This window comes from Nicotiana sylvestris, chromosome 4 (genome assembly GCF_000393655.2).
Source record: "Nicotiana sylvestris chromosome 4, ASM39365v2, whole genome shotgun sequence".
NCBI lineage: Eukaryota > Viridiplantae > Streptophyta > Magnoliopsida > Solanales > Solanaceae > Nicotiana > Nicotiana sylvestris.
This window is the reverse complement of record NC_091060.1, coordinates 159,720,910-159,747,000: the sequence shown is the minus strand read 5'-3', so window position 1 is coordinate 159,747,000 and position 26,091 is coordinate 159,720,910. Positions and strand designations below refer to the sequence as shown.

Here is a 26,091-nt window from a genome sequence, read left to right as displayed (position 1 = left end):
TCATCGTAGACTACAAGAACGTGCCCACCTTTCCGGTGGTTCTTCCATCAAGTAGTCATAAGTCTTCTTATCCACTTTTGCTATATCTGACATGTATAGATCAAATTCTTTGCGCCTGTATACTCTTGCAGCACTTTGGAAAAGTTTTATGACCTCACTTTTCACCTTCCTTCGCTTTAGGTTCTGCTCCAAATGATAGATGCAAATCTCATGATGGCTTTCAGGATATACCTTTGCATTGCCATATGCAATAGCTTGATGCCTGTTTGATAAAAAAATTAAATTCTCACGGCTCCCAATTGCATTGCGAAGCTGACTAAAGTACCACTCATAGGAATTATTATTTTCAGATTCTGCTATTCGAAAGGCTAGTGGGAAAATTTGGTTATTTGTATCCTTTGAAACTGAAATCACTAAAACACCACGAAATTTTGACTTCAAAAAAGTTGCATCAACAGCAATCACTAGTCTATAATGTTTCCAACCAGATATTGATGATCAATATGCATAAAACATATAAAGAAACCTGAAAATACAATATAAAACAAGGTTAACAGAAGTTAAGGACAGGTAGTCCTGAACTTCAGATTACAAGGTTAAAAGTTAAGGGCAGTCAGTCTTTAACTTAGAGTTTCAAGTTATAAAGTTAAGGACATGCAGTCCTTAAATTTGAGTACAAAGTTCAAAACTTAATGACAGACAATCTTTAACTTTGAATTACAAGTTCAAAAGATAAGGACAGCCAGTCCTGAACTTCTGGTTACAACTCAAAAGTTAACTGGTTAAAGACAGCATGTCCCAAATTTTATAAAACGTACTAATAAACTTTTTTTTTGACTGTTTACATGTTGTTGTCGTCTATCTTTATGTTAGTATAAGTTCCCGGGTTTTTACTTGTCATCATATACAAGTATGAAGACAATAATTCACAATTCTCTTCGGGAGTTCCTCTTATTAAAACGGAAGCAAGTTGAATAGCACGCCACTCCTTGTGATACCCAATGTCTAGTCCATGCAATTTTTGCATCTCTAAGATGACAAAAGCTGGTGTAACTTCAAACCTTGGGTCTCGAAGATTGTCGATAATGTAACCACTAATCAACTTTGAAGTTGCATGCCTTTGATCAGCTTTCACAGTGTTAACAGAGCAATCATGCTTTTTATCAATCTTTACTATCTTGAAAAGTGTTGAATCTTTAATTCTGAAAGCACGCACAAACCAATCACACCTATCATCATTGCATTTCAACGAATATCTTGTTGAGCTTGATCTAACAACCTTGAATTCAAAATGTCCTTTAATTGCTATATTCAAAAAATAGTTAATTATACTCTTCTTTTTGTCAAATACTGATCCCACTTTTATTTCATCCAACGAAGCATTTTCTCTTAATATCGTAGTTGGGGATTCTTTTTGTTTCAAATTTGATCTTCATCTAGTTAGTTGAGTAGAGGTTTTTCAGCAACTTCTTCGATTACCGGTGCACTCTCTAAGACTTGAATACCCAAAGCTTGTTCGTTGTCAATCTCTATAATGATTTGTTCTTCTACTTGAATAGAATCAAATGTTTGAAGCACCTCTTCAGTTATTGGTTGAGCTTCAACCATATCTATTTTCATTATCTGTTGGCATTTGTTTTGATTGTCATGTTGAGTTTCTCTGTTGACATGTGTTTGAAGCACCTCTTCAGTTATTGCTTGAGCTTCAACCATATCTATTTCCATTATTTGTTGGCATTTGTTTTGATTGTCATGTTGAGTTTCTGTGTTGACATGTTCGTTGCTTGTTGATCCAAAAACTCTCTCCGAAATATCAACAATGAAACGACAGCCCTTGAAGAGTGAATGAGTTTTTAGTAACTCTATACATGTGTGAAGATCTAAATCTTTGGATACAAGAATTCCCTTGCTTGTTCCAAGGTTGATATCAAACCATATCACTGCTTCAAACTTATGTCTATCCAATTCAATAACTTCAAAGATCAGTTTAATGAAATCTTCAAACCGAATTGCCTCAGGTACTAGAACAAGCTTTGTTTGATGATCAAGATATTTATAGTCTTCAGTCCATCTACCATTAAAAGCAACTATAATGCATATTGTTTCCATCCTGCAAGTCAAGAGAATGAGAAACTCAGGACATATTTTATAATGCAATCCTTGTATAATTAAGAACAGGTACTGTAAGTTCAAGACCAAGTTAAGGACCAAGTGTCCTTAACATTTGAACTTGGAATTCAAACTTAAGAACTGCCCGTCCTTAACTTTTGAACCTGTAATTCAAACTTAAGGACTATCTGTCCTTAACTTTTGGACCTACAAGTCAAACTTAAGGACTCCCGTCCTTAATTTTTGAACTTGAAACCCAAAGTTAAGGACTACCCGTCCTTAACTTTTTAACTTATAACTGTAAGTTAAGGACCAACTCTCCTTAAATATTGAACATGTAAGTCAAAGTTCTGGACCAAGTGTCCTGAACTTTTCAACTTGAAACTCAAACTTCAGGAACTAGTGTCCTTAACTTTTTCAAAACAATTTGCAAAACTATGACAGTATGTACTTAATATACAGAATAACAACAACAAAGTTTAGGACATTGTCTCCTTAACTTTTTCAATTCAATTTTCAAAGTTAAGGACAGGTAGTCCTTAATATTATGTGCTCAATTTTTATAGAATTAACCTGTAATTCAAACTTAAGGACTTCTTGTCCTTAACTTTTGAACCTGCAAGTCAAACTTAAAGACTCTTGTCCTTAACTTTTGAACTTGAAACTTGAAGTTAAGGACTACCTGTCCTTAACTTTTTAACTAATAACTGTAAGTTAAGGACCAACTGTCCTTAAATATTGAACATGTAAGTCAAATTTCAGGACACCTGAACTTTTCAACTTGAAACTCAAGGTTCAGGACCAAGTGTTTTTAACTTTTTCAAAACAATTTGCAAAACAATTTGCAAAACTATGACAATATGTGCTTAATATACAGAAGAACAGCAACAAAGTTAAGGACATTGTGTCCTTAACTTTTTCAATTCAATTTGCAAAACCAGGACACTATGTCCTTAATATTATGTGCTCAATTTTTATAGAATTATCACAGGACGCGATGTCCTTAACTTTATCAATCAAGAAATTCAAACAAAAATATCAAATTTCTACTTACTGTATAAAAATCAATAGAAATTGGAAAAAGTATAACTATGACGAAATAAAAATCAACAGAAACACATAAAAGTATAACTTACTGTAAATATATATATCGATTTTTGGATGAGAATGTTGAATTCTATAGTTTGAAATCGGAAGAGAATCTTCTGCAATTTCGACGATCACAGTGAAGTAATTTAGCGTTGCTGCTGCTGATCGTTAATAAAAGCGTAGGTATAAGTTGTAGCAGAAGGGTATTTTCATCCAGTCAGGTATAAGTTTATTAAACCAGTGGCTAAAGACTAAAGACATTTAAAACACTGCCTTTAAAATAAAGACAGGTGTTGTTAGTGACTATTTGTGCACATCGCCCTTTTTTATCAAGACTAGCTAGGCCCAATTATTAAATTTCATAAATAAGAGTACGGTGTATGTTACATTGATCGATAGCATCCCTATACCTTTAATGTAAATTAAAGGAATATTTATCCTTCTACAGAAGCTTCTAAAAACATTAGTCAAAATACCTTATGAACTGATTCAAGTAATAGTTGAGGCAATATGATACAATGAAATGGCATAACCAGAACAGTTACATTTCCGGGCCCAACGTATTCCCGCCAGAAGAAACCAAAAGAAGTAAATTTAGTAATTCTGAGAAAATTGGGAATACCAGGGAGGCTGAATCAGCACTTTCTCAAGTTTTGAATTAACTCAAGAATTAGAATGCAATAGGACCAACTGGCACTTGGAAAATTGAACTGGCCCCTCATGTTTTCATTTCATCAACAAACAATACACCAGTTTTCACACCCTTTGTTGATATGTATTTTCATGAACCGGAACCCCTGGTCCATATATTATACGGCAACGATCATGGAATGAACCTACTAGTCTAGAGACCACCTCCTTAAAAAACATGTTTGCTACCTGTAAAAGAACAATGCCCCCATGGCTTTTAGTTAGTAAGTTAAGATAAGGCACCTTAATCAATCAACTGAAAAATAAAAGCAGGGTTTCTGAAACTCCCAAACAAACTTTAGTACAAATTATAGCAAAAGCAAAATCAACTCCATTAAGTAAATTCAGCAATCTCATTTTTCATTGTTGAGGTGCCTCTAGTTAGCCAAATACCATATCCAGCCTAAACAGTTCAATTTTCAGTACCCACTCAAATAAAAATTCACAAGTACAGTACTTAATAAAGTATATAACTACTTAGGTAGCTGAGGTTACTAACTTGGAAGAGAGAATTGGCTTATACCCTGATTTATCAAACCAAACAAACAAAATATAAATAGGTGGAACATCATCCAGATTACTGTAAACAAGTGCTAAATCCTCTTATAAATTCACTCCCAGAAGAAAAGAATGGGAAGGATGTTGGAGCTGAAGGAGGGATCCATCTGCTTCATACCATCAAGACAACAACTGAAATGGCTTAGCGCCTCAAAAAGATGAAAATGGTGTCGAGCACCAAAATAGTATCAAAAAGATGGATTATATGTAGTGACTTTTATCAGACGTAACCATCAAAAGAGGAAAATGAAACACAATACTTACTAGATAAACTAATGAATTTAAGAAGCTTTGCACTACAAATAAAGTGAAATAACGGTCTAACTGTGCTGCAAGAACGATATCAAGCACCAAAACATTACCAAACGAAGGAACCATCAGCTTTTATTAGTTGATATAACATAACCAACACAGAAGGAAATTAATCCCATATGTCCAACATTAACTTATGATACTGATGCTCACAATTTAAGCCCATTTTCAGCCGCTTACCCCCAGTGACCCAATAGAAAAACAGAATGCAACTTATCAGAGTACAGCCGCAAAAATTCCATCCTTCTCCATATACTTCCTTTTAGTCCTATGATTTGATGCATCAGCTTATATCGTGGCAAAAGTAGACAAACAATGTGGATTTGCAGAAATAGAAGGTAGGTAGTAAATATTGAGCGACATGCTTCTGCTACTGTGGTGGTAATAGATGAGTCACAGGCCGTGAAATATAAATTTAGAAGATACAAGCTGGGATCATCTTCCAAACTTCCCTGATGGATTTTCTGACCTTCCATGAACTCCAGCTAAGCAATGCATCTTTTACACTTTCAGGCATAACCCATTTGAGACCAAAAGCTGAGATGAACATGTTCCATATGTCTGTAACTGTTGCACAGTGTAACAAAAGATGTCTATTGGTTTCAATAGCTTGTTGGCACATATAGCATCAATTGACAATGTGAAAGTTTCTCCCCGTGAGATTGTCCTGGGTGAGGCATGCTTCATATACGGCTATCCAGCTAAAGCAAATCACCTTTGGTGGTAACTTAGTTCTCCAAATTAACTTACATGGCCAATTGACTACCACTTCATTCTGATCACAAAGGGAGAGATAACCGTACGGGGGCTTAATGAAAGCAAAAAGGGGAAACTTTGAAGTCTCTAATTAAGAACGGGAAAGCTGATATTGTATGTATTCAGGAAACAAAAATAGATGAATGGTCAGATGGGCTTTCACAACAGTTACTGGGCACCAGATGGGCTGGTTGGAGTGGATTACCTGCTAGCGATAGCAGGGGTGGAGTGGTGATAATATGGGACAGGAGAAGCTGGAATTGCATAGAACTTCATCAGGGAATCTATACAATTTCTAGCATGTTGGAAAGTGTTCATGAAGATTTCAGATGGTGTTTTACAGGAGTCTATGGCCCACATACAAATCCCGAAAGAAAAGTGCTTTGGGATGAACTCGCAGCTATTCGAGGGCTATGGAATGAGCATTGGGTGATTGGTGGTGACTTTAATGTCTGCAGATATGAACATGGAAGGCTAAATTGCAGCAGAAGGTCTAAGGCAATGAAAAGCTTCTCTGAAACAATTGATGATTTATGTCTTAATGATTTTCCTCTTCAAGGTGCTTCATTCACTTGGTCCAGGGGTGAAAACATATACCAGGCTTCCAGGATTGATAGATTTCTTATAGCAAACGATTGGAGTGACACCTTCAGGAAGGTGATTCAGATGGTACTTCCAAATGTCATCTCAGACCACAAGCCCATTATGCTGGAGAGTGGAGATTGGGAGGTAAACCCTTCTTATTTTAAATTTGAAAACATGTGGTTACAAGCTGAGGGGTTTCTTGATAAAGTTAAGGGGGGGTGGCAAGGCTACACAGTTAATGGCAACCCTAACTTCATTTTGACTCAAAAACTTAAAATGCTCAAGAAAGATATCTCTACTTGGAATAGAGAAGTATTTGGGAATGTAGAAATTCAAAGAACCAATGCCTTGAATGATCTGTTGGCATTGGAACAAGCTGCAGAGAATAGGGCTCTATCTTCAGCTGAACTCTCCAAATTGGTCGCACTTAAAACTGAAATCCAGAATTTAGCATTGGCAGAAGAGATCTCATGGAGGCAGAAGTCCAGATGACTCTGTCTTAAAGAAGGGGACAGAAACACCAAGTACTTCCAGAGGATAGCTAATTCCAACAGAAGGAAAAACAACATTGATAAACTCAAGGTTTGCAATGACTTAATTGAGGAGAAGGATCAGATTAGGGATGAAATTTTGGGATTCTACCAAAATCTTTATTCTGAGAATGAACCTGGGAGGCCTACTGCAATGAACCTGGGAGGCCTACTGCTAACTTTGAGGGATTGGCAAGCATTACAGAAGAGGAAAAAGCTGAGCTAGAAAAAGACTTCACAGAAGATGAGATCCGAGCTACCATCAAAGCATGTGCTCCTGATAAGGCTCCTGGACCAGACGGATTCACAATGGCTTTCTACCAAAGTGCATGGGACATCATCAAGTCAGACCTAATTGACACCTTGAACCACTTCCACCAGAATGGCAAGATGGTGAGATCTTGCAATGCCTCCTTCATTGCTCTAATCCCTAAGAAAAAGGGAGCTGTGGAGCTAAGAGACTTTAGGTCAATAAGTCTAATAGGAAGTGTTTATAAAATAGCTGCAAAACTTCTGGCCGAAAGGTTGAAGAATGTAATATGGAAGCTCATTTCTGGACAGCAAAATGCCTTCATAAAAGGTAGACAGATCACTGATGCAGCTCTAGTTGCCAATGAAATCCTTGACTGGAAGCTCAAATCAGGGGAACCAGGTCTATTGTGCAAATTAGATATAGAGAAAGCTTTTGATCAGCTCAACTGGAACTTTCTCTTTATGATGTTGAGGAAAATGGGATTCGACGACAAATGGATTAAATGGATGAAATTCTACACTAAAACTGTGAAATACTCTGTTCTGGTTAACTCAAGTCCAATTGGCTTCTTCTCTCCCCAAAAGGGACTTAGGCAGGGGGACCCTCTTTCCCCATTTCTCTTCATCATAGCCATGGAAGGTCTGAGTAACATGCTGAACAAAGCCAGGAACTTACAATGGTGCAAAGGATTTGAAGTTGGTATCAGTCCTAGGAACACTGTGTCTGTCTCCCATCTATTATATGGGACGATACCCTCATCTTTGGGACGATACCCTCATCTTTTGTGGGTCTGAAGAATCTCAAGTGTTACATCTAAATCTAACTTTGCTTATATTTGAAGCTCTTTCAGGTTTACACATCAATATGTTGAAGAGTGTCATTTACCCAGTAAATAATGTAACCAATCTAGAGGGCCTGGCTAACATACTATGCTGCAATAATGGTACCTTACCAACCACATACCTTGGGCTACCGCTTGGTGCCAAATTCAAGTCTACTGATATATGGAGTGGAGTTATAGGCAAAATTGAAAGAAGGCTAGCTAATTGGCAAATGCAATACCTTTCTATGGGAGGCAGACTCACACTCATCAACAGTGTCCTGGACAACCTACCCACCTACCTTATGTCCCTATTTCCCATCCCAGGAAAAGTGCTGAAGCAGATTGATAAATACAGGAGGAACTTTCTTTGGGAAGGAAATAGCAAAAGCCACAAATTCCACCTGGTGAAATGGAAAAAAGTAACTCAACCTAAATCTCAAGGTGGTCTAGGTATTAGAGACCTCAGAATCCACAATAAGAGCATGCTTATGAAATGGTTGTGGAAATATTCTCAAGAGGATCAAGTCCTTTTGAAGGAGGTGGTGACTGCAAAGCATGGTACCAAGAATCATTGGTGTACTAATGTATCTACAACACCATTTAGAGTAGGCCCTTGGAAATATATCAGCAAGCTAGGGGAGGAATTTCACAACAACTGTAGGTTCAAGGTAGGCAATGGAGCAAATATCAAGTTCTGGGAAGATAGATGGTTGGGGGACTCCACACTACAAGTTGAATTTCCTGCCCTCTATTCAATATCCACTTGGAAAAACTCAACAATTTCAAATAACAGAGCCGATAACACATGGAACCCTCAATTCAGAAGAAACTTGCAAGACTGGGAGATACAGGATCTACTCAATCTATTGGAGAGGCTTGGGTCATTCCAAACCAACGACCAGGCACAAGACAGTCTCATTTGGGGTGATAGAGTAGATGGCAAATACTCTGTAAAGGCGGGTTATCTCTCCCTTTGTGATCAGAATGAAGTGGTAGTCAATCGGCCATGGAAGTTAATTTGGAGAACTAAGTTACCACCAAAGATGATTTGCTTTAGCTAGATAGCCTTATATGAAGCATGCCTCACCCAGGACAATCTCACTAGGAGAAACTTTCACATTGTCAACAGATGCTATATGTGCCAACAGGCTATTGAAACCAATAGACATCTTTTGTTACATTGTGCAACAGTTACTGACATATGGAACATGTTCATCTCAGCTTTTGGTCTCAAATGGGTTATGCCTAAAAGTGTAAAAGATGCATTGATTAGCTGGAGTTCATGGAAGGTCAGAAAATCCATCAGGGAAGTTTGGAAGATGATCCTAGCTTGTATCTTCTGGTGTATATGGACTGAGAGAAACACAAGATGTTTTGAGGGCATTTCTACTCCAAATTACATACTTAAGGCTAGATGCTTAGCAAGTTTATGTAGCTGGAGTAACCTTTCACCTGTAAATTCCCCGGAAGCCTTTTTGGACTTTGTTAGCTCCTTAACTTTAGATTAGGCCTTTTGTAATAGAGCTAACAATGTTTTTTACTGCACTGTACATTTTGCATCTTCTTGATGCCTTATATAAAATCCATTATCTTATCAAAAAAAAAATATAAATTTAGGAGGCATAAGATTGAAGCCTTAGGTGTGTTTTCCAATTTTCACATGTTTGGTTGGCCTAAATATTTTGGAAAACATTTTCCTCATGAGCTCATTTTCTTCGAATTGGAGGAAAATGACTTCCCTACCAAAACGAGGAAAAACATTTTCCAAAATTCTCAACCTTCCCCACCCTATTCCGCTCCCCCCACCCCTCCAAACATAGCCACCGCCACTCCGGCCCTTAGACCCCAACCTACCATCCTCCCCTGCCCTTACCCATTTCGTCTCATATAGTGTTTTGCGTACATTATATATTTTTCAAAGATATTTTCTGCTACTTAACCAAACACTGGAAAATAAGAAAATCACTTATTTTCCAAGGAAAACATTTTTCAAGGAATACATATACATCTTCCTTCATACCAAACACCCTTAGTGGATTATTTTTACAGAGAGATAGGAGTATGAAAAGTGATTTACTTGATGTTCAAAATGCATTCCGTGTAGTAAAGGGAAATGATATTTTCAACCCCCGAACTCATGTGGTTTGATTCTTTAGTGCATCAAGCAAATGAAGAACAATTAACTGAAGAATTAATTTGGAATAAGGGACAAGGAAGGTCTATATCAATACAATAAGATAATCACCTAGTGTACCTCAGTCAAGCAAACCCCAAAAGTTTTCCAATATGCAGCAGTGTAATTAGTATCTTCTGAATATTGTTACTCACATAGTAAAATGGCTAAGATGTCAAATATTGTAATATATCGAAATGGAACATTTACCTGTCGATACAACGGAGATTGAAACTTAAAATCCACCAAAAAGTGAAGGTTACAAGATCCTGGAATTGGTCCAGGGTTGAACTCCCAGATGTTAATCAAATGATCAAAAAGGCCAGTATCAGTAGCAGTTGTCTGCAACAATAAAAAAAAAATGAAAGAAAGGTGAATTAGATAATCCAGAATGGTCATTAGAGGTAAAACCATCCAGATTACTTGAACAAACGGATAGATACTCGTTGATGATACCTATATCCTAAAGTTTTAGAACCTAATTGATATGTCATGTACATTTAAATTCTTGTTTTAAAATATATAATAGAGGATAGTAACCTTTCATCCGAGAACCCCAAAAAGTAGACCAAGTAACAAATCATTGTGACCCTCCCGCCACCTTAATTTAAATCCCTATCATCAACATGCTACTTACAAGACACCTGTTAATGGCATAAGAAGAATGAGCCATGGTTTTTTGGTGGATGCATGACCAGCCGTGTCCTCTTCTTTCGGTACTTTCCCCCAATATACACTCTGCCACTTGTTGAAAGTGTATAACGCCAAGACACAGATAGGAAAAGTTCCCAATTTTTTGCTCTTTTTTCTTGAAAATCTTGTTCAGATGTTAAAATTAATTATATGTGATATCAAGTCAGACTTCATAGTAATAATGAAGCCCTAAAAAAACCAAGGCCCAAATGCCAAAGAAACAACAAGCAGAGAAAGGGAAAATGACGCGCAGAAAGGAAGAGAAGCCATCTTGCCTCTAACCTACCTTTAAAATATGTAAAACTATGCTTAATCTTTCTGCTCTTATCAGTTCTATGTGTGCTTCTAGCATGCTCTTCTACACTTCTAATTATCTGTTTTGTATGATTCTTCGAGTTTTAATGTCTCATTTTTTATGAAGTAAGATGTTTTATTCAAAAGGCGTCAAGAAGATGCAAAGTTACAAAAGAACAAAAGTAGCATTGCAGCTAGCCCCTTTACACTGTCACTCTAGAACCAGGGAGCTAACAAAATCCATTGATGTCTCATTTTGTTAGCATACACTCTCCTTCATTCGCCATACAAATTGGGATTCTATCACCATACCGCATATTTTCTAAACAGTACATCAACAACAACAATAACTAAACCTCAATTCAAAACTAGCTGAGTCGCCCATATGAATCATCAATATCCCATCAGTTTCATTTGGGTTTTTTCCCCATTCCAGTACCCAATCTTAGTTTTGCAAGGCAAATTAGGGTTCTCTAAATCTCAAGGTATACATATGCTAGGTCTCCCTACACTGATCTACAATCTCTAACCAAAATAAAAGCTCCTGCCAAATACCGGGCCTAATCTAAGTTTACCAACAATAACTAAACCTTGATCCAGCTGCTTGGAATCACACTAGTTAGAATCGCCTATATGGATAGTTTGCTATATCTGAATTGTTTCCAAAAGATTGCAAGTCCTTTTACAAAACTTCCTTACCTCATCTAAGCCATGAATTTGAAAAATAATGCTTTTTTATGAAAATAATGCCTTTTAAAATAGTAGTTGTCCCCAAAAAAGATGTGGAATTCTGAAGTTGTAAATTTACTAGCTTTTACACTCTCCCCAATCAAAGTCCAACTTCTCAAGAATAAATTCAACGCCAGCTTTTTAGTTATGCTTTTCTCCTTCCATTGACACTCGTAGCTTCAATTAGAAGGCATATCTGCAAATGAACTAACTCTTGATTGGTACCCTCCACTCTAGTAATTGCATGATTTCAAGAATGGAGATACCATTGATCTTACTAAGATCCAGGTGATAACAATTCATGATGATACATAGAATAGTTATTGTAAGAAAAACAGTAACTAAAACATTTTAAAAGAAAGAACATCGAACTAGATTGAAAGAAATGCTTAACCACAATAAATTTAAAAATAATAATAAATATAGATTCATGGGTCAATGTTACCTTGATATATTTTGGTTTGGTTAGTTCCACATGAGACACATAACTCTCAATGAGAAATTTGAAGCCAATTTCTAGCTCAGCATCAAAAGATCCATCTGGATGGCGTCTTAAAATCTCCGACCTTTGACACCAGGGGAGGAAATCTTCATACAAGTCAACAGCAGCAACCACAGCATATAACTGCTCTGGAGAGTAACTAATAATAATGAAACAAGTTATCATTGCAAGTCCAATGACTTCTCTGATAGCGGTAGGGGATTGAAAGACAGTTTTGCGTTTCAGGACTTGAAATGAAGATAATTATCTAGAAGGAGTAATCAGCATGGATCTCTAGCAGATGAAAATCAAACCAAATTCGCTACCAAATTTCACAAAAGAAGAAGAGAGAAAACTGAGCACGCAGAGCGAATCATCAACTCTGCTGAAAATTTTACTTGCTGAAATGCCTACGTTTTCTTGTGTTTCATATAGTAAGTAGTAGTGAAAGTATGGAAGTTATCCTTTCCCTCCTGTAGCTCAAGAAAAATTTGAAAGCAAAGAGTGACTCTTCAACAGCCATACTCTTTTAACCATTAAAAAGTTTGAATAGTAAAAACATGCTGAGATCAAGTCCTACTCCCATAAAGTGCATCCTCATTAATTCTTAAGCAGGAGGAGTAAATTGCTGACTTAAGGAATTGGAAATAAATGGTTTTTAATTCGGTCTTCATTATTCTCTAACCAAAGACGTAAGTATGTTATTTTATTATGTTTCCTTTCACTACTTATCCGTCATGTAAATTACAGAAAATGGGGCCTTTCCTTCCCACGTCTGTTACATCTCATTTGTTCTTTTACCTGTTTCCCATTAAATACCACCATTTACTTTCATTTCTTGTGAAATTGTGTGAATATAAAATTCTTATGCTCCCTTACTGTAATTGAGGGTAACAGACTTTTTTTTATAAGCATAATGTATTACCAAAGGGTAAGCGAATAACAATTGTACTTTCTGGACTATTCAGGAAATAATTAATCACATGGGTCTCTTTTAAATAGCCTCCTCTAAGATGATTGCTCGTACAAAAATAGGTTAGGAGGGCAAGGCTTAGAGGTGGTCTGAATTGCTATTGGTACATGCGGGGCCGATCTAGGATGGCAAAAAACTTGGTTCTGCCCTTGAGAAAAATAATAAACAAAGGAGCAAGAAAACCTTTGGCCTATGTTGACAAGGCATGTTTTCTAGACAATTGTAGCTACAACTTAAAATAATGTACTCTCCTGAGATCTCTCTTTATTCTTGAGAAGTCAGATGGTACAGGATTGTGGATCATCAAATGAGGACATTATTGATTGCACCAATAAACCAAAAAGGTGTGCTGGATATAAGAATTATGATAGTGGTTGAACAAACTGTGTCAAAGCTTCAAAGAATGTTTGTAGCCCTAAATATAGTTATCTAGACAGTTTGACGGAAAAGCAGAGCATACAACATACCAACATAAGCAGTCCCCCAACGAGTTCAATGATATGCATCATCATCTAAATGTATCACAAGGATCATACTAGAGTTATACGACATTACTTACCTTTTTCCAATAAGGAGCTATACGACATTACCATACACACGCTACTAGGCATAGCTATAGTACTAATAAACCTCAAAAACCCTAAAGTAACTTCTCGATTTGGTGTCAACACTAATTACAGGTTGTCCTTTTCTATGTTCAGTACAATTTTACAATGTAAAGATCACGCTTGGAACCTGGATGTGCTAATGACAAGAACAAAAATACATGGAATTGTTTTCCTCTCGTTTGGTAGCAGAAGAAAATACGAAGTAAAAAAAATTGGGAAAATGGTAGGATAAATAAGTTATGTCTTGAAGGGAATACTTTCTTTGGAGAAGGGTGAGAAGACAACAACACCAACAATTATGCCTCAATCCCAAGCAAGTTGGGATTGGATACGTGAATCCTCACTGACCATGCCGCTCCACAATGTACTTGGAAAAAAAGTTTATCACAAAGTAATACTTCACTCTCTTCTTCCCTTTTCTTTCACTTTACCCAATTAGTACTCAGAAATTCTAAGAGTTGTATTTACCTTTTTATTCTTCTTTTCTTTCAATTCACCTTACATAATTGGTACTTAATCCCTTGATAATTGTACCGTTTACATTTATTCTTCCCTTTCCTTCTTTACTTTCCATTCACCTCTCATGAAAATTGATACTTAAAGCTTAAGGGATTTACTTTTCTTCTTTACTCTCCTTATTTTTTCATTCACCTTACCTCACCTAATTGGTACTCAAAGTTTAGAAAGTTGTACCTTTACTTTTCTTCTTTTCCTTCCATTAACCTCAATTGGTACAAAACTTAAAGGTTGTATCTTTATTTCTTCCTTCATCCCACTTTTCTTTCCATGCATTGATCTAGCCAATTAGCAGATGAAGTTAAATAATTGTAACTTCAGTTTTCCCTTTGTAGTAGTCCAGACTGAACATACAATCCCTTAGGTTTTGCCCATGTTTATCGATTTATATCTATATGTATCTTACACATATTACTTATTTGCTCACCATCATATTTTTCTCAAAAATGGGAGAGAAGATTAAAAAAGGGGGAAATGAAAAAAAATAAGTCACAAAACACAAACATTACATCAATAATAAAAAAATAAAAAAATAGTTCAAACTTTACATCTTCTAAAATAATTTTCACTTAGCATTGGATGTATGTTCGTTCGTCACAATAAAAATCATCGTATTAACATAGCATATCTAAACACAACGAATGAACTAAGAACTCAAATTTATCATTCCATTCTACTAATACTAAAATAAATCATGATCGATAATCATAAAAGCTGCAAATTGTAATTAAGGACTTACCCCAAGACACGCCTCTCCTCGTGTATTTTGGATAACATACTCCCCTCTTCCCCATCACCGCAGCCTAAAAATCCTCTGCTTTGAATTAAAGGCCCAATCCTATAAACTTCTCCCAACGATGATGACGAAGGCTTAATGAGCTTGGTACCAGTATCATAACAACCCGGAGCAAGTGAAGGAACACCAGCAATGCCACTCAAGCATCGAACTTGAACATTATTCCCTAATCCCCAACCCGAATTATCAACTCCCGTCCTTTTAAATATGTTCCGATACGTAACTAAACGCCTAATTGCCTTCGATGTTGAAACAAACGACGGCATTGAAGAAGCAATTATTAGAATTACAAAAATACTTTAAAAATTCCTTTTTTTGGTGCTTCTGATGGAATTAGAATCGAAGGCGGACACAATCGGATGCCCTCATAGAGAAACAATATTGGAATTGCTGATAATGATAAATGAATTCTTGACCTAATCTGTGAAAATTAACATATAATTTAGCTGAGCAATAAACAATAGGAAAAAAAAAAAGAAAAAAACTTGTAGGTGGAATGGGTAACGAACCCTAATTGAAGCAGAAGAAGAACGTACCAAACTGCGGATAATTCAGAAATTTAGGAGGAGAAACGAAGAAAGGGGAATGATTCAATGTGAATATAGAGATGCAGGCAGAAAACGAAATAGGAAGGTATTTAGTTAATTTATTTATACTTGTCCGTGACGCGATGGAAGCCTTCCCTTCCACCTGTGATTTTTCTCCTCTAGTTTTTTGGGACTCGTGTCCTTCTTTTAGGGGATTTTTCGATTTCTTAGTTTTTTATTTTCCTTCCTTCTTTTTTCCATTAAACAAGGCACTTATTCTTCGATTAGTTAATTTGGATATCCATTCAAAAGCTTGGTCAATTTGGGTTGCCTTAAAGAAAAAAGTATTGTTACACAAAGAATCCGACCGAGTACATTGTTTAATTTTTTTAGTTGGTATATATATATATAGTTCTTCTAAAAAGAATAGTTTTATTAAAAAAATAAACAAACAAATAAAAATATATTTAAAATTCATTTTCCATTGTAGCAATTGCATATACAAGTCCTTTCTAGAAACAGGAGAAGAGCATATTTTTAATGGAAGGATAGAACTGAAATTGTCACGTCTGAAGAAATAAGATTGTTGATTAGTATCGCGGATAAAAATTAGCCAGCACGGTCTAATAGCCCGTTTGGCCAAGCTGCAAAAATCAGCTTATTTTGAGAAGTATTTTTTTTTTTCAAAAGTGTATTTCTCTAAAGTACTTTTGGTGAGAAGCAGTTTGTGTTTGGCTAATTAGTTTGAAAAGCACTTCTAAGTAGCAATTAGTGTTTGGTCAAGCTTTAAAAAACTGATTCTAAGTATATTTTTCTTAAAAGTGCTTTTCAAAAAAGTGCTTTTGGAGAGAAACTACTTTTTTCTGCTTCTCTAAAATTGCTTCTGCTTCTCCTCAAAAGCATTTTTTTCCTTCCCGAAGCTTGGCCAAACACCTCAAATTGAGGCCAAAAGTGCTTTTGGCAAAAAAAAAGCACTTTTGGCCGAAAATAAGCTTGGCCAAACAGGCTATAAATGAGGTTTAAACAAGGGTCCCCTTTTCTCAATAAAAGTTTAAACAAGAGTCGATACTTATTATTTTTTTAATGCCGAAAATAGATTTATATATTAAAAATTTTTACTAAATTTAAAAGTATAATGAGTTTAGTGCTAAGGATTTTAGCTCAAGTTAGTCAATTTTAAGTCTTGAATTCGCCTATGCTTGACAACCCATCCAAAGAATTAATACTAATACTCCCAGCTTTACCACGGCAAGAGCTATAAAAGAATGAAAGAAAAATCAATTTGACCTTTGGTTTCCAAAAATAAAAATGAAGAAAATATACAGACACAATCAATTTTTCCATAATAAACCAAATATCAAACTGTCTTATAATTGAGCACGTCACCTAAATTCAACTTCATGTTTGGTAAATTTCGTTACAGAGTGAATAGATGCCTTTTTCCATTTTAATTCTTTACATTGTGAAGAGCCCCTACGAAATGAAATTCATTTGGACATGATTGCCTATTACTTTTGAGTCTCTGGAAAGTTATAATTGTCCACTCAAGCGAAATATAGCGCAAACGCAGAGAAGGTATACAAGTTTTAAAATAATGTTATCACGTTCCTTAACTTTTAACTTAAATCTTAATCATATCTTAGAAATCTAAACAAACAATTTATCGGTCCCTTTCTGTAATATCATCTAACACTTCTTGCTCTCTATTGACTAGTTGGCAAACTAATTCAAAGTTGTAATGGAAAATTAAAATTGTTTAAGATTTGATATTTGCAAATTTATTTGATTCATATGTAATTAGGATCCATAGTCATATTAATATAGGAATAAGTTTTCATGTTTTTAGTAAAATAAATTTTATACTATTATAAATAGAGGTATTGCTATGTTATTTTAAGTGTAGAAAAGTATGAAAGCCGTGAGAGATTTTTGAATAAATTATTTTCCTTTATGACGTGCATTAGGCGAAGCTCAAACAATCAATAGTTAAAATAATTGAGAAAATGTATATCAACTACGTATAATAAAGATTCAAATGTGGAGTGAGAGAAGCTCTACTTTCTCTCTAGTCCTCTTCATCTTCACCTTCTAAAAACTAATGCTACTAAAATTATGATTAATCTCTCACACTCCACCAATCAAACCTCAGATTTCTCCAAAACCATCAGACATCCTTCAAAATCACAGAGACCATAATAATAAGGATGGTATAGGGATCTTTTCACAGCCTACCCCAATCTCTCCATCTCATCAAAAGCCTACACCTTTCTTCAAGGATATGCTACTAGTGAATTCAGAGGAAATTCACATATCCATGCAGCAAGGGGAACCCTACACTCAACCCATACCATAGGACTCCCCAATGGATGACTTAGAACTGGCTCACCCTCATACGCAAGATATGGATGCAATTAGTGAATAATTACAAATCAGCCTATTAATGGAAGATCTCCAATGCATCTATCATTCTTGGAAACATTCACTCATTCTTAAACTTATGAGTAAACGTATCCTCCATTACTACATAAAAAGAAAAAATATAAGAGATACGAAAACCTACTGAAAATTTCACACTCATGGATCTTGGAGCGGATTACTTTATAGTAAAATTTAACAAGAAAGAAAATATGAGTCGTGCCTTGAATAATGGTCCATGGTTCATCAATGGATTCTTCCTATCGGTCCAAAAATGGGAGCCTCAATTTGTGACAAGTGAATCCAAACAACTATATTCAGCGGTATGAATACGATTACCTCAACTCTCAACAAAGTTTTATGATGGCGTTATATTACAAAAGATTGGAAATAAAATAGTCAAACTACTACGGATTGATGCATGCACATCATCAACACTAAGAAGTCGATATGGAAGGTTATGTGTTGAAGTTCCGATGGATTCACCTTGTTGAAGTTTGGCAAAATGCCAAAGTCCCACATTGGTTGGGAGTTAAGTTTGGGGGGATTTTTCCCCTATAAAAGAAGGCCTAATGTTTAGGATTGAAAAACACCTCTCATTTGCCTTCTCATCTGTTTAAGGCATTTGTATCTTCTCTCTTTAGTATTATTTCACTTGTATTTTTGGAGTGGAATAAAATATTTGGTTGTGTCCGAGGAGTAGGCAAAATTAGCCGAACCTCGTAAATTCTGGTGTTCCCTTTATTATTGCTTTATTGTCTTATTTATTATTTGGTGGTTGTCATAATTTTTGGTATAGTAGTTGTGACTTATTCACACTCTATACATTTGGCTTCCGCAACAATTGGTATCAGAGCCAAGGTACTGTCTAAGTATGCTCTGTGGTTGCAGCATAGTCTGATCTTCCACATCAGAAAAGATTTATCTTGGTAACTGAGTCAAGGTTCTGTCTGAGTATGCTCTGTGGTTGCAGCTTAGTCTGATCTTCCACACCAGAAAGGAAATAATCTTGATTTGTGTCGTCAGCTATTAAATAATATTTGTGTCAAAGATGGGAGACAATAAACAAGAAGAATCTACATCAAGTGTCAACAATACGTCATCATTGGCATCTTCGCTTATGACAAGAATTGTGTCAAATGCGAAATTTGCGGTCGAAATATTTGACGGGTCCGGACATTTTGGGATGTGGCAAGGCGAGGTTCTAGATGTCCTTTTTCAACAAGGGCTAGATCTGGCCATTGAAGAAAAGAAACCAGATGTTATTGGAGAAGAAGATTGGAGAATTATCAACCGTGTTGCTTGCGGTACCATTCGATCCTACCTTGCTAGAGAGCAGAAATATCCATACACAAAGGAAACTTCTGCAAGTAAATTATGGAAAGCACTGGAGGATAAATTTTTGAAGAAAAACAGTCAAAATAAATTGTACATGAAGAAGAGACTGTTTCACTTCACCTATGTTCCTGGTACCACGATGAATGAACATATCACCAGTTTCAATAAGTTGGTTACAGATTTGCAAAATATGGATACAACTTATGATGATGGTGACTTGGCCTTGATGTTGTTGGCGTCACTTCCTGATGAGTACGAGCACCTTGAAACTACTCTACTCCATGGAAATGACGAAGTTTCTCTCAGAGAAGTTTGTTCGGCTTTGTACAGCTATGAACAAAGAAAGCGAGAAAAACAGAAGGGCGGAGAAGGAGAAGCACTATTTGTGAGGGGTCGTCCTCAAAATCAAACGAGGACAAAGAAGGGAAGATCCAAGTCAAGATCCAGACCCAGCAAAGATGAATGTGCCTTTTGTCGAGAAAAAGGGCACTGGAAGAAAGACTGTCCGAAGTTGAAGAATAAGGCCAAACATAACAATGGAAAGGCCATTATGGATTCAAATGTAGCTGATTGTGATGATTCAGACTTCTCATTAGTTACAACAGAGTCATCAACATCATCAGACATATGGTTGATGGACTCGGCTTGTAGCTATCATATGTGTCCCAACAGGGACTGGTTCATGGAATTTCAAGAAGGAGAATATGGAGTCATCCACACAGCGGATAACAGCCCTCTTACCTCATATGGCATTGGTTCAATACGATTAAGGAACCATGATGGAATGATCAGAACATTGATAGATGTTCGATATGTACCGGATTTGAAGAAGAATCTCATCTCTGTGGGAGCCCTAGAATCAAAAGGGTTCAAAATCATTGCAGAAAATGGAGTGATGAGAGTATGCTCCGGTGCACTAGTGGTAATGAAGGCTAATCGGAAGAATAATAATATGTACCGCTATCGTGGCAGTACAGTTATTGGGACAGCGACAGTAACATCCAGTGACGACAAAGAGGCAGAAGCAACCAAGCTATGGCACATGCGCTTGGGACATGCTGGAGGAAAATCCTTGAAAACTCTATCAGATCAAGGATTGTTAAAAGGAGTAAAGGCTTGCAACTTGGAGTTTTGTGAGCATTGTGTCAAAGGGAAACAGACAAGGGTTAAATTTGGTACAGCGATCCATAATACTAAAGGCATTTTGGATTATGTACACTCTGATGTTTGGGGTCCTTCCAAAACACCTTCATTGGGTGGGAAGCACTATTTTGTAACCTTTGTTGATGATTTTTCTCGAAGAGTGTGGGTGTATACAATGAAAAACAAAGATGAAGTGCTGGGAATTTTTCTCAAATGGAAGACGATGGTGGAGAATCAAACAGGCAGGAGGATCAAGTGTATTCGCACAGACAATGGAGGTGAATACAAAAATGATCATTTCAATAAGGTCTGTGAAAATGATGGCATCGTCCGACACTTCACTGTTAGACATACACCACAACAGAATGGAGTGGCAGAACGTATGAACCGGACCTTGCTGGAGAAGGTACGGTGTATGTTGTCCAATGCTGGCTTGGGCAAAGAATTTTGGGCTGAGGCAATTACATATGCATGTCACCTCATTAATCGTCTACCATCTGCTGCTATTGATGGCAAAACACCATTTGAAAAATGGTACGGAAAACCTGCTGTAGATTATAACTCTTTGCACGTGTTTGGCTCAACTGCATATTATCATGTGACGGAGTCAAAATTGGATCCAAGGGCAAAGAAGGCTATTTTTATGGGAATTACTTCTGGAGTCAAAGGATATCGCTTATGGTGCCCTATGACAAAGAAAGTAATATTCAGCAGAGATGTTACCTTTGATGAATTTGCTATGGTAAATAAGGTAACAGAAGATACCAAACAAAATGAAGGTGCTTCTAAGCAGGTGGAGTTTGAGGGAAAATTTATTTTTCCTACACAAGAAGCAGAGGAGGAAACAAATGAAGATTACCCTCTGGAAGGAGAGCCAGTAGAGGAGATTCCAACTCAGGAATCTCAACAACAACTTGAATCAATAGCAACCAGCAGGCCAAAAAGAACAATAACGAAACCTGTTCGTCTCATAGAGACGGTTGCTTGTGCAACCTCAATTGTAGCTGATGATGTTCCTACTACTTATAAAGACGCTGTCCAAAGTTCAGAAGAAGATAAGTGGAGGATTGCCATGAATGATGAAATACAGTCCCTTCATCAGAATCATACATGGAGATTGGCCAATCTCCCGAAGGGAAAGAAAGCAATTGGGTGCAAATGGGTATTTGCAAAGAAGGAAGGATTTCCTAACCAAGTAGATGTTCGCTACAAAGCAAGATTGGTGGCCAAAGGATATGCTCAAAAGGAGGGAATTGATTACAATGAAGTGTTTTCTCCAGTTGTAAAACATTCCTCCATTAGAATTATGTTGGCTTTGGTAGCACAATTGGATTTGGAACTAGTTCAGATGGATGTAAAAACTGCGTTTTTACATGGAAACTTGGAGGAGGAAATCTACATGACTCAGCCAGAAGGATTCAAAGTTGCTGGAAAAGAAAATATGGTGTGCAAACTTGAAAAATCGTTGTACGGATTGAAACAATCTTCTAGACAATGGTACAAGCGATTTGACGAGTTTATGTTGCGGCAAGGGTACAAGAGAAGCAAATACGATCATTGTGTGTATTTGCACAAGCTTAAAGATGGTTCCTTTGTATATCTTCTCCTATATGTTGATGATATGTTGATAGCTTCCAAGAATTCGGAAGAAATTGATAAGTTGAAGATTCAACTGAAGAAGGAGTTCGAGATGAAGGATTTGGGTGAGGCAAAGAAAATTCTTGGCATGGAGATAATTAGAGATAGACGTTCAAAGAAACTCTGTTTATCTCAAAAGGAATATTTGAAGAGAGTACTTCAACGTTTTGGCATAGATGACAAGACTAAGCCAGTTAGTACTCCACTTGCTTCCCATTTTAAGCTAAGTACTACTATGTCGCCAATGGATGAAGCTGAACGAGAGTATATGTCAAAGGTACCATACGCAAATGCTGTTGGTAGCTTGATGTATGCAATGGTTTGCACAAGGCCTGACATTTCACAAGCTGTTGGAGTTATTAGCAGATATATGCACAATCCAGGGAAGGAGCATTGGCAAGCTGTGAAGTGGATTCTACGGTATATTCATAATACTGTAGATGTCGGGTTAGTTTTTGAGCAGGAAGACAATCAGTTTGTAGTTGGATATTGTGACTCAGATTTTGCGGGTGATATGGACAAACGAAGATCAACTACTGGTTATGTGTTTACTTTTGCAAAGGCACCAGTTAGTTGGAAGTCTACTTTGCAGTCAACAGTTGCTTTGTCTACAACAGAGGCAGAGTACATGGCTATTACAGATGCTGTGAAAGAGGCAATTTGGCTTCAAGGATTGCTAAAGGAGCTTGGTGTTGAACAAAAAGGTATCACAATTTTTTGTGATAGTCAAAGTGCTATTCAATTAGCGAAGAACCAAGTTTATCATGCAAGGACGAAGCACATTGATGTTCGGTATCATTTCGTACGAGAAATCATAGAAGAAGGTGGAGTCACGGTGAAGAAAATTCATACTACAGAGAATCCTGCTGATATGCTGACAAAGGTGGTGACTGCGGTCAAGTTTCAACATTGTTTGGATTTGATCAACATTGTTGAACACTGAAGATTGAAGATGAAGACACAACCAAAATTTGTTATTGAGAGAGAATTGAAAATGTGGAATTTTGCCAAGGTGGAGATTTGTTGAAGTTTGGCAAAATGCCAAAGTCCCACATTGGTTGGGAGTTAAGTTTGGGGGGATTTTTCCCCTATAAAAGAAGGCCTAATGTTTAGGATTGAAACACACCTCTCATTTGCCTTCTCATCTGTTTAAGGCATTTGTATCTTCTCTCTTTAGTATTATTTCACTTGTATTTTTGGAGTGGAATAAAATATTTGGTTGTGTCCGAGGAGTAGGCAAAATTAGCCGAACCTCGTAAATTCTGGTGTTCCCTTTATTATTGCTTTATTGTCTTATTTATTATTTGGTGGTTGTCATAATTTTTGGTATAGTAGTTGTGACTTATTCACACTCTATACATTTGGCTTCCGCAACACACCTGTCAAACTTTTCATCTTTATTGGATCCTATAAATAACAAATCCTATACGAAGGAGAAAATTTTTTGTGCAAAAATTGTAGAAGATTAGGTCACGATCTCATCAAGTGTGAATATTCAAAATTGCAAGCTACCAAGTCCAACTCACAAAAAGACGTTCGAGCCTCCAGTGCACGGGACATAGACAAAGGGGATTGGAAGACAGTATCCTTTACCAAAAGGAAGGTGTTCAATACACGTTCAAAATCACCAACCAACCCTGCTACAACAGGTATAAATGTAAAAATATTTGATGCTGGCACAGGTAAGTATTTTAATACCCAAAAACTTAGGTACATTGAAAAAACCTGCTATTATTCCTTACTCTGATAAAAAAAATGCTCCTTCCAAACCTGTTAATCCAACCAAACAGACATAGATATGTCTAACAAATTTGGCCACCTTGTAGACTTACACATAGTTTGTGATGAAACCACTGTTTCAGTAACAAATGGTTTAAATGACAACCAATTCGTGCAAACGGAGATAAACACCTTCAAAAGATAATTCCTTACACGTGAGCCAACTAGAGAAACATTGGAAATTGGAACTCAATCATTGGAACAAAAATTATTAAACCAAAATGTTACTACCAACTCTTCTAATATTAAAAAACTAATTTCTCCTACTAACTTATCCAGCATACTTCTTAACAATACTAGCAACAACCCAAACCATAATGAGTCCAAAAAATACTTGGCCATGCATATACAAACCCACTGCCAAATGGAAGAAAAAATTCAACATGTGGCAAAAGATAAATCTATTAATGATCTCCTTAAAATCCATACGCTACTCCACTCATCTTCCATGCAAATTGATCCTACTAAGGATAATAGTAATCCTATAACCTCATCATCATCACCTACTATCAAAAACCAAAATATAGACTCCATTATCACTAAAAATGCCAAGACTATCATTCACTGCGAGACGGAGATTCGGATTAGTCCATATCCTTCATCAACAATGGAATCAAACAATGGACAATCTTCCACCACTCCCGCCTCACCTACCAAATCAACCACTCTTCTTCACATATCCCTCTCAACCACAGAATTACCAACCAACATCATGGTTAGAAGTGGGGCTTCTGGGCCATGCCATCACCTTTAACATCCAAATCAATGGACAAGAAATGGTGATAATAATCCAAAAAATACGTTATCTGGCCCAACTTATCTCGGAGGGAAAGCATCTAGCCATGAACAATTACACAAACCAAATGTGATCAACAACATACTCAATCCCTTAGCCCCCAATATGAACCACAAACTGATACAAACTATGCAATCTCAGTGGAATATCCCACAAGTTACCAACCAACACTTTCTAATGAACCTACCAATAAACCTCCCCTTCTTTTCACCGGAGGAGAACACGACCCTAAACCCAATATTTATGGTCTGGAACATGCATGCAAATAAGGAAGAAGCATATCCAGTGAACAACAGCCCAATCAACATGCACCCCGATGCCATACACAACGCACAAGAACCAAATCAGAATCTAATAGGGGAAAAGGAAGAACTCCCACAACAAGGTATGGAATCGATTGTGGAGATTTCAAGCCTAAACGAAGTAAAAATACTTCTCTTCCTAGATCTGTGGAGCAAGAAGTACATCTTCAGATGCCCCAGCATGATGTACAAAGGCTCAATGCACATACGACCTCCACAAGATCCAACTGCAAGGAAATAAGCAGTGGTACTAGTGCCATCAAGGAGAAGAAACCACAACTTTGTGGAATTAGAAGTCAACACCAACCAGCATCAACCAACAAAAATGAATAGGCTCACTAGTATAATTTTCTGGAATGTAAGGGGAGCAAGAAATGATGATTTCCGTAGGAATTTCAGGGAACTCATCGATACTTATAGACCATGCATGGTAGCCTTACTAGAAACCAGGATGACAACCCATGCAACATTACTCAATAATTTTAATTTCTCGGAGTTAATAGAGGTACCAATAGAGGGTCAAGCAGGTGATATGGCTATCCTCTATAATCATAACCTCATTATGTGCATCACTTTACTAGAAGAGGACAAGAAATCCATTCAATGCTTCAGGTACGACCTACCAAATCTCAATGGCTATTTAGTTCGATATATGCCAGCACTAAGTCTAACTATAGGGATACAATGTGGGAGAACCGTATTTCCATCTCTAAAAACTACAAGGGGTCTTAGATGATAGGTGGAGATTTTAATGATATTTTTAATAGTAGTAAAAAGATAGGAGGTAGACCTATGAAATTAGCTAGATCATCCAAAATTTGGAACTACGTTAATAAGTGTAACCTTATTGATATAGGTTTTAAGGGATGCAAGTTTACATGGTCTAACCATAGGAGAAGAAAAAAAGGCCTTATTATAGAAAGACTTGATCGAGTTTTTGCCAATGAAAAATGGCTACAAACATTCCCAAAATGCCACAGTCAGCCACCTTCCTAAAACATACTCCGACCATAACCCTATACTAGTTAAACTAATTAACCCTTACAACAATTCTAACTGGCCCTTTAGGTTGAAAAATATTTGATGTACCTATCCTGAATTCCCCAGTATGGTAGCCGCAAACTGGATCAATAAAGATCTCCTAGACGCTACAAATGCTTTCATAAAAAATATTATAGTACGGGG

General features: G+C 36.7%; 2 protein-coding genes across 3 annotated transcripts; both read right to left on the bottom strand.

The window, feature by feature from the left end:
• On the bottom strand, positions 1-2,109 carry LOC104228640 (uncharacterized). The gene is made up of 3 exons (XM_070173802.1): positions 1,480-2,109; positions 846-1,279; positions 1-469 (listed from the first exon to the last, which is right to left on the bottom strand). The coding sequence occupies exons 1-3, from the start codon at positions 2,107-2,109 to the stop codon at positions 1-3; spliced, it is 1,533 nt and encodes a 510-aa protein (XP_070029903.1).
• Positions 2,110-3,650: 1,541 nt separating this feature from the next.
• Positions 3,651-15,676, bottom strand: LOC104228638 (uncharacterized). Of its 2 annotated transcripts, none has more exons than XM_009781121.2 (5): positions 15,505-15,676; positions 14,912-15,389; positions 12,040-12,235; positions 10,089-10,220; positions 3,651-4,077 (listed from the first exon to the last, which is right to left on the bottom strand). In XM_009781121.2, exons 2-5 carry the CDS (start codon positions 15,232-15,234, stop codon positions 3,955-3,957), a joined length of 774 nt encoding a protein of 257 aa, XP_009779423.1. In that variant the 5' UTR covers positions 15,235-15,389; positions 15,505-15,676; the 3' UTR covers positions 3,651-3,954. The 2 variants fall into 2 exon arrangements, with proteins under 2 accessions (XP_009779423.1, XP_009779424.1); XM_009781122.2 differs by having other exon boundaries at positions 15,478-15,591.
• Between the last annotated feature and the right edge of the window lie 10,415 nt (positions 15,677-26,091).